Consider the following 9881-nt stretch of genomic DNA (forward strand, 5'->3'; position numbering starts at 1 on the left):
TTGGACCCTCTACAGGCCCATTTACTGTCATCAAAACCAGGCCTTTTGTTGGACCCTCCATAGCCCCATTTAGTCATCAAAACCAGGGCTCCTGTTGGACCCTCGACAGCCCCATTTACTGTCATCAAAACTAGTCCTTCTGTTGGACCCTCCACAGCCCCATTTACTGTCATCAAAACCAGGCCTTCAGTTGGACCCTCTAAAGATCCATTTATTCTCATCAAAACCAGGCCTTCAGTTGGCCCCTCTACAGCCCCATTTACTGTCATCAAAACCAGCCCCTCAGTTGGACCCTCACAGCCCCATTTACTGTCATCAAAACCAGGCCTTCAGTTGGACCCTCTGCAGCCCCATTTACTCTCATCAAAACCAGGCCTTCAGTTGGAACCTCACAGCCCCATTTACTGTCATCAAAACCAGGCCTTCAATTTGACCCTCCACAGCCCCATTTACTGTCATCAAAACGAGGCCTTCAGTTGGACCCTCCACAGCCCCATTTACTGTCATCAAAACCAGGCCTTCAGTTGGACCCTCCTCAGCACCCTTACTGTCATCAAAACCAGGCCTTCAGTTGGACCCTCCACAGCACCCTTTACTGTCATCAAAACCAGGCCTTCAGTTGGCCCCTCCACAGCCCCATTAACTGTCATCAAAACCAGGCCTTCAGTTGGACCCTCCACAGCCCCATTTACTGTCATCGAAACCAGACCTTCAGTTGGACCCTCCACAGCCCCCTTTACTGTCATCAAAAACAGGCCTTCAGTCGGACCCTCTACAGGCCCATTTACTGTCATCAAAACCAGGCCTTCAGTTGGACCCTCCACAGCCCCATTTACTGTCATCAAAACCAGATCTTCAGTTGGACCCTCCACAGCCCCCTTTACTGTCATCAAAACCAGGCATTCAGTTGGACCCTCCACAGCACCCTTTATTGTCATCAAAACCAGCCCTTCAGTTGGACCCTCCATAGCACCCTTTACTCTCATCAAAACCAGGCCTTCAGTTGGACCCATCCACAGCAACCCCTTTACTCTCATCAAAAAACCAAGCCCTTCAGTTTGGAACCCTCCACAGCACCCTGTTTACTTGTCATCAAAACCAGCCCTTCAGGTTGGACCCTCCACCGCACACCCTTTACTTCCGATCAACAAAACGAGGCCTTCCAGGTGGACCCTCCACAGCCCATTTACTGTCATCAAAACCAGCCCCTTCAGTTGGGGAACCCGAATCCAACAGGCACCCTTTACTCTCCCATTTCCCCCCCCCCCCAAAACCAGGCCCTTCATTTGTGGACCCTCAACAGCACTCTTTGACTGTTCATCAAAAAGAAAACCAATGCCATCAGTTGGACCTCCACAGCCCTATTTCACTGTCCATTCAACAAACCAGGGCCTTCAAGTTGGACCTCCACATTCCCATTTACTGTCATCAAAACCAGGCCTTCAGTTGGACCCTCCAAAGCCCCATTTACTGTCATCGAAACCAAGCCTTCAGTTGGACCCTCCACAGCCCCATTTACTGTCATCAAAACCAGGCCTTCAGGTGGACCCTCCACAGCCCTATTTACTGTCATCAAAACCAGGCCTCCAGTTTTACCCTCCACAGCCCCCGTTACTGTCATCAAAACCATGCCATCAGTTGGACCCTCCACAGCCCCATTTACTGTCATCAAAACCAGGCCTTCAGTTAGACCCTCCACAGCCCCATTTACTGTCATCAAAACCAGGCCTTCAGTTGAACCCTCTACAGCCTCATTCACTGTCATCAAAACCAGGCCTTCAGTTGGACCCTCTAAATTTCCATTTACGTCATCAAAACCAGTCCTTCAGTTGGACCCTCTACAGCCCCGTCTACTGTCCACAAAACCAGGCCTTCAGTTGGACCCTCTACAGCCCCATTTACTGTCATCAAAACCAAGGCTTCATTTGGACCCTCTACAGCCCACTTATAGTCATCAAAACCAGGCCTTCAGTTGGACCCTCTACAGTCCCGTTTACTGTCATCAAATTCCGGCCTTCAGTTGGACCCTCTACAGTCCCATTTACTGTCATCAAAACCAGGCCTTCAGTTGGACCCTCCACAGCCCCATTTACTGTCATCAAAACCAGGCCTTCAGTTAGACCCTCTACAGCCCCATTTACTGTCATCAAAACCAGGCCTTCAGTTGGACCCTCCACAGCCCCATTTACTGTCATCAAAACCAGGCCTTCAGTTGGACCCTCTACAGCCCCATTTACTGTCATCAAAACCAGGCCTTCAGTTGGACCCTCTACAGCCCCATTTACTGTCATCAAAACCAGGCCTTCAGTTGGACCCTCTACAGCCCCATTCACTGTCATTAAAACCAGGCCTTCAGTTTAACCCTCCACAGCCCCATTTACTGTCATCAAAACCAGGCCTTCAGTTGGACCCTCCACAGCCCCATTTACTGTCATCAAAACCAGGCCTTCAGTTGGACCCTCCACAGCCCCATTTACTGTCATCAAAACCAGGCCTTCACTTGGACCCTCTACAGCCCCATTTACTGTCATCAAAACCAGGTCTTCACTTGGACCCTCTACAGCCCCATTTACTGTCATCAAAACCAGGCCTTCAGTTGGACCCTCTACAGCCCCATTTACTGTCATCAAAACCAGGGCTTCATTTGGACCCTCTACAGCCCACTTATGGTCATCAAAACCAGGCCTTCAGTTGGACCCTCTACAGTCCCGTTTACTGTCATCAAATTCCGGCCTTCAGTTGGACCCTCTACAGTCCCATTTACTGTCATCAAAACCAGGCCTTCAGTTGGACCCTCCACAGCCCCATTTACTGTCATCAAAACCAGGCCTTCTGTTAGACCCTCTACAGCCCCATTTACTGTCATCAAAACCAGGCCTTCAGTTGGACCCTCCACAGCCCTATTTACTGTCATCAAAACCAGGCCTTCAGTTGGACCCTCTACAGCCCCATTTACTGTCATCAAAACCAGGCCTTCACTTGGACCCTCTACTGTGTAAGGTTTGGTATAGCATAGTCAATCCACAAAACCTAATCAGAAAATGTGCTGCATGCAACATTCCGACCCATCCACAGTGTGCTGAGGTAATACAAGGATTTGAGAAAAGATACAAGAATTTTGTTCAACATGTCTATCATGATAGGACAATGTTATTAAATCAAGATTGAATGTACAAATAGTTGAGGATGAAGAAGAAGAGGAAGAGGAAGAAGAAGAAGAAAAGAAGAGAAGGAAAACGGAAGAGAAGTAAACAAAATGAAATGACAGAAAAAAATAAGGAAAACAAAGAACAAGATAAAAGTATGGATGCAGAGATACTCATTGATACTACATATGAGGGCAATAAAGCAGCATACCTACGAAGAAATAAATTACGATATGACAACAGAAAAGAACAAAATCCCGAAGAGGCTCTACCCAGATCTATACAATGACGGAAAGAGGAAAAAATAGACAAGAAAGACAAATCTGCAACCTTTTGAAAAGAGGGAATTGCAGATTTGGAGAAAGATGTTACTACAAACATCCTAAGATATGTCAAAACTATGAAATATATGGTAAATGTGCATACTTAGATGGATATGGGGATGATTGCAGAGATCTGCATCAAAAATAAAATGTAAAACCTAAAAGAAGGAAAGGATGTAAGTTCGACAAAAAAATGCAAATATATGCACCCTGTAGCCATGAATCATAATCAAATAAATAACCAACCAAGTAATAAAATCCAAAATAAGAAAGAAACAAATAAAGAGAGAAATCAAGAATATCAGGTAAAAGAGAAAAGCAAACCACCAATGAGATATGCAGAGGTGTCAGCAAAAAATTTCAAAGCATCAGCTCCGAAATTCTACTCAAGAGATAATAACTGTATTATTATGCAAGAGGATATTGCAGAAACGGAGAAAAATTGGCAGATTCAGACACAAAATGAATAATTATGATGAAGGAAGATCAATATTATGGAAAAGTTGGATTTTTTAATGTCAGAATTTCTGGAAATGAAAAAAAGAACAACATACCAGAACAGGAAAGAGACATGGGAAAATCCTTATTACTACCAGTATTAAATGAAGGAGAAAACACAAACAAACCATCATAGTGATGAATGCGCAGGGTTTAGTTACGAGTAACTCAAAAGAAAAATAGATACTTAGAAGAACTAACCCAAAATTGAAAAGAGATTAATGAATATAAGTGAAACCTGGTATTCCAAGAGACTGGAATGATGATCAAAATAAAAGGGTTCAACTTATGATCGATAGAAAAAATAGGAAATCAAGGGGAACCGCAATATAGGGAAAGACAAAAAACAAGGAAAAATATATGAAAAATGAACTCCAGAATGTGAACTAATAGCGGTAGAATTTGAATCTGAAAATTGATGAACAGTAGTAATATATAGACCTCCTAATACTAAAGAGTTTGACTTAATAATTGAAAAATTGATGATACATGTAGAAATCACAAGGACTGGACTATTCTCCTATCTGGTGACTTCAACTTTCCTTTCGTAGAATGGAAAGAACGAATAGGAGATTGTGTTGTACTTATACATATAAAAAAGAGAGTAATAGTAGTGCAGAAGATAAGAGGCAATTTGAAAAGCTATTAGATATGCTACTAGAATACAACATTCAACAAATAAATCACCTGCCAACAAGAAAGGAAAATAACTTTAGACCTAGTATTTGTGAACGAGATGAATTATGTTAAAGAAATAATAGTTTATAATGCGAATATTTCAGACCATAATGTCATAGAATTACAGTTCATTCCAAAGCAAGTGAAAATAGAGATAAGCAAGAAATGAAAAAGTGGGAAGGATATGGAAAATACAACTTCTACAGTTAAAAATATAAATGGTCAGAAATTAATGAAGAATTAAACAAAGATTGGGATAACATTTTCGTAAGTGATGACATAAGGGTAAATACGGAGATATTATATAAAATATTGGAGAAGAATAGTGGAAAAATATATACCGAAGAAGAAAAGTAAACATCATTCATGCATACCAAGAGACAGAAGGATCTTGCTTCCAGAAAATCAGAAAAGTGGAAAAAAGGTCTTGCAAAAGAAAAAAATGCATGGAAAGTTATAGAACTAAAAAGTAAGATAGAAAATGCAGAACAAAAGATTATACCAATCAAAGAAAATGAAAAACGGGACTTGGAAGAAAAAACCCTATTAAATATCAAGCAAAAACCCCAAGCCTATTATACTCATATGCGAAGAAGATGAATAAAGAAGAATAGCAAATAGGGCCCTCTGAGAATTGACGGGAGATTAACGAATGAAAAAAAGGAAATTTGCAACATACTGGCAGAACGATATAAGTGAGAATTCACCCCTAGAATAGATAATGAAGATAATGATATAGAAGTAAGGGATGAAAATAGTGAATATTTAGCTGACATAGATATTAATGAAGCTGATATTGTGCAGGCTATTAATGAAATTAAAATGGAGCTGCTGCAGGGCCTGATGGAATTCCTGCTATTTTGTTAAAGAAAGTAGTTCATTCTATCGCAAAGCCACTTGCAATATTATTAAGACAAAGTGTAGATACAGGCAAGATTTATGATGAAGGCACAATTAGCATATATTACCCCTACTTTCAAAAGTGGATCAAGACTAGAGGCAAGTAATTATAGGCCTGTGAGTCTAACATCACATATTATAAAGAAAGTATGAAAGGGTATGAAGAAAAAATATTATGAAACATTTAATAAAAAAATAATTTGTTTAATAAAGGACAACATGGTTTCGTACCCCCCCCCCCCCGCAAAAAGTACACAAACCCAACTGTTAGTCCACCGTGAGAAACATATTCAAACAAATATGAAAAGCGGAAATGAAACAGATGTGGTTTATTTAGATTTGCAAAAAGCTTTTGATAAAGTAGACCATAATATATTAGCGAAGATTTATTAGCGAGAAAATTAGAAAACACAATATCGTGGATAAAGTAGGAAGATGGTTAAAAGAATTTTTACACAACAGAAAACAGATAGTTATTGCAAACGACGAGAAATCGGATGAAGTCAAGGTAATATACGGTGTGCCGCAAGGTACGGTGTTAGCTGCAATACTGTTTGTTATTATGATTGATCCCTGACATAGACAATGCAATGTGAAGGATTCGGTAGTGAGTAGTTTCGCAGATGACACAAGAATAAGTAGAGAAATTACTTGTGATGAAGATAGGACGCTCTACAAAGAGACCTTAACAAAGTATATGATTGGGCAGAGGTAAATAGGATGTATTTAACTCTGATAAATTTGAATCAATAAATTATGGAGACAGAGAAAGAAAGCTATATGCATATAAGGGACCTAATAATGAGACCATCACAAATAAGGAAGCAGTTAAAGACCTTGGTGTGATGATGAATAGGAACATGTTATGCAATGATCAAATAGCAACTCTGTTGGCAAAATGTAAAGGCAAAAAGGGAAGGTTTAATTGTTGTTACGGCCTACTTCAAAACAAGAAAAGCTGAACACATGATTATGCTTTATAAAACATATGTTCGTAGTCCACTTGAATATTGCAATATGATATGGTACCCCTACACTATCAAAAGGATATTTGCACAAATAGATAGTGTACAAAGGTGCCTTTACAGCTAGAATAGAAGAAGTTAAGGACCTAGACTACTGGGAAAGACTACAATTCTTAAAATTATATAGTCTAGAAAGGAGAAGAGAACGCTACATGATAATTCAGGCATGGAAACAGATAGAAGGAATAGCAGAAAATATCATGGAACTAAAAATATCAGAACGAGCAAGCAGAGGTAGATTAATAGTGCCCAAAACTATACCAGGAAAAATAAGGAAAGCACACAGGACATTAATCCACTACGCACCAGCAGGGGCGATAATGCAGCGTCTATTCAAATGCGTTGCCAGCTCATCTGAGGAATATATCAGGAGTGAGCGTAGATGTGTTTAAGAATAAGCTCGACAAATATCTAAACTGCATCCCAGACCATCCAAGATTGGAAGATGCAAAATATACCGGAAGATGTACTAGCAACTCTCTGGTAGACATTAGAGGTGCCTCACACTGAGGGACCTGGGGCAAAACGAACAAGATGTAAGGTCTGTAAGGTAAGCCCCATTTACTGTCATCAAAACCAGGCCTTCAGTTGGACCCTCTACAGCCCCATTCACTGTCATTAAAACCAGGCCTTCAGTTGGACCCTCCACAGCCCCATTTACTGTCATCAAAACCAGGCCTTCAGTTGGACCCTCCACAGCCCCATTTACTGTCATCAAAACCAGGCCTTCAGTTGGACCCTCCACAGCCCCATTTACTGTCATCAAAACCAGGCCTTCAGTTGGACCCTCAACAGCCTTATTTACTGTCATCAAAACCAGGCCTTCAGTTGGACCCTCTACAGCCCCATTTACTGTCATCAAAACCAGGCCTTCACTTGGACCCTCTACAGCCCCATTTACTGTCATCAAAACCAGGCCTTCAGTTGGACCCTCTACAGCCCCATTCACTGTCATTAAAACCAGGCCTTCAGTTGGACCCTCCAAAGCCCCATTTACTGTCATCAAAACCAGGCCTTCAGTTGGACCCTCCACAGCCCCATTTACTGTCATAAAACCAGGCCTTCAGTTGGACCCTCCACAGCCCCATTTACTGTCATCAAAACCAGGCCTTCAGTTGGACCCTCTACAGCTCCCTTTACTGTCATCAAAACCAGGCCTTCATTTGTACCCTCTACAGCTCCCTTTACTGTCATCAAAACCAGGCCTTCAGTTGGACCCTCTACAGCTCCCTTTACTGTCATCAAAACCAGGCCTTCATTTGGACCCTCCAAATCCCCCTTTACTGTCATCAAAACCAGGCCTTCAGTTGGATCCTCCTCAGCCCCATTACTGTCATGAAAACCAGGCCTTCAGTTTTACCCTCCACAGCCCCATTTACTGTCATCAACACCAAGCCTTCAGTTGGACCCTCCACAGCCCCATTTACTGTCATCAAAACCAGTCCTTCAGTTGGACCCTCCAAAGCCCCATTTACTGTCATCAAAACCAGGCCTTCAGTTTACCCTCCACAGCCATATTTACTGTCATCAAAACCAGGCCTTCAGTTGGACCCTCCACAGCCCCATTTACTGTCATCAAAACCAGGCCTTCAGTTGAACCCTCCACAGCTCCCTTTACTGTCATCAAAACCAAGCCTTCAGTTGGATTCTCCACAGCTCCCTTTACTGTCATCAAAACCAGGCCTTCAGTTGGACCCTCCAAAGCCCCATTTACTATCATCAAAACCAGGCCTTTAGTTGGACCCTCCACTGCCCCATTTACTGTCATCAAAACCAGGCCTTCAGTTGGACCCTCTACAGCTCCATTTACTGTCATCGAAACCAGGCCTTCAGTTGGACCCTCTACAGCCCTATTTACTGTCTATCAAAAGCAGGCCTTCAGTTGGACCCTCTACAGCCCCATTTACTGTCATCAAAAACCAGGCTCAGTTGGACCTCTACAGCCCCATTTACTGTCATCAAAACAAGGCCTTCAGTTGGACCCTCTACCGCTTCCCTTTACTGTCATCAAAAACAGGCCTTCAGTTTGACCCTCTACAGCCCCATTTACTGTCATCAAAACCAGCCTTTCAGTGGACCCTCCACAGCCCATTTACTGTCATCAAAAACCACCGGCCTTCAATTTGACCCCTCCACAGCCCCATTACTGTCTTCCAAAAACCACCGGCCTTCAGTTGGACCCTCCAACAGCCCCATTTACTGTCATCAAAACCAGGCCCTTCAGTTGGACCCTCCACAGCCCCCTTTAACTGTCATCAAAACCAGGCATTCAGATTGTACCCTTCCACAGAACCCCTTTATTGTCATCAAAACCAGCCCTTCAGTTTGGACCCTCCATAGCACTTTACTCTCATCAAAACCCCAGGTCTTCAGTTGACCCTCCACACTCACCCTTTACTCTCATCAAAGCCAGCCCTTCAGTTTGGACCCTCCACAGCACCCTTTACTGTCATCAAACCAGCCCTTCAGTTGACCTCCACAGCACCCTTTACTCCCATCAAAAGCAGGCCTTCAGTTGGACCCTCCACAGCACCCTTTACTGTCATCAAAACCAGGCCTTCAGTTGGCCCCTCCACAGCCCCATTTACTGTCATCAAAACCAGGCCTTCAGTTGGGACCCTCCACAGCCCCATTTACTGTCATCAAAACCAGACCTTCAGTGGACCCCTCCCCACAGCCCCTTTACTGTCATCAAAAACAGCCTTCAGTTGGACCCTCAACAGCCCCCATTTACTGTCATCAAAAACCAGGCTTTCAGTTGGATCCCTCCAACAGCCCCATTTACTGTCATCAAAACCAGACCTTCTGTGACCCTCCACAGCCCCCTTTGCTGTCATCAAAAACCAGGCATTCAGTTGTACCCTCCCCCCACCCCACCCTTATTTTTCATCAAAACCAGCCCTTCAGTTGGACCCTCCATAGCACCCTTTACTCTCATCAAAACCAGGCCTTCAGTTGGACCCTCCACAGCACCCTTTACTCTCATCAAAACCAGCCCTTCAGTTGGACCCTCCACAGCACCCTTTACTGTCATAAAACAGCCCTTCAGTTGGACCCTCCACAGCACTTTACTCCCTCAAAACCAGCCCTTCAGTTGGACCCTACACAGCCCCATTTACTGTCATCAAAACCAGCCCTTCAGTTGGACCCTCCACAGCACCCGTTACTCTCATCAAAACCAGGCCTTCAGTTGGACCCTCCACAGCACCCTTTACAGTCATCAAAACCAGGCCATCAGTTGGACCCTCCACAGCCCTTAATTTACTGGTCATCAAAAACAGCCTTCAGTTGGACCTCCACATTTTCCCGTT

General features: G+C 43.3%; 1 protein-coding gene across 1 annotated transcript; it reads right to left on the bottom strand.

Annotated features, from left to right (window-relative positions):
* Window positions 1-506: 506 nt before the first annotated feature.
* On the bottom strand, window positions 507-1013 carry LOC135195902 (tetra-peptide repeat homeobox protein 1-like). Its single transcript, XM_064222408.1, has one exon. It carries the CDS (start codon window positions 1011-1013, stop codon window positions 507-509), a length of 507 nt encoding a protein of 168 aa, XP_064078478.1.
* Window positions 1014-9881: the final 8868 nt, after the last annotated feature.

The sequence above is a fragment of the Macrobrachium nipponense genome, chromosome 17 (assembly GCF_015104395.2).
Source record: "Macrobrachium nipponense isolate FS-2020 chromosome 17, ASM1510439v2, whole genome shotgun sequence".
NCBI lineage: Eukaryota > Metazoa > Arthropoda > Malacostraca > Decapoda > Palaemonidae > Macrobrachium > Macrobrachium nipponense.

Coding starts and splice junctions, on each gene's coding strand:
- LOC135195902 (XM_064222408.1), bottom strand. CDS start 1,013: ATGGGTCCAACTGAAGGCCTGGTTTTGATGAGAGTAAAGGGTGCTATG.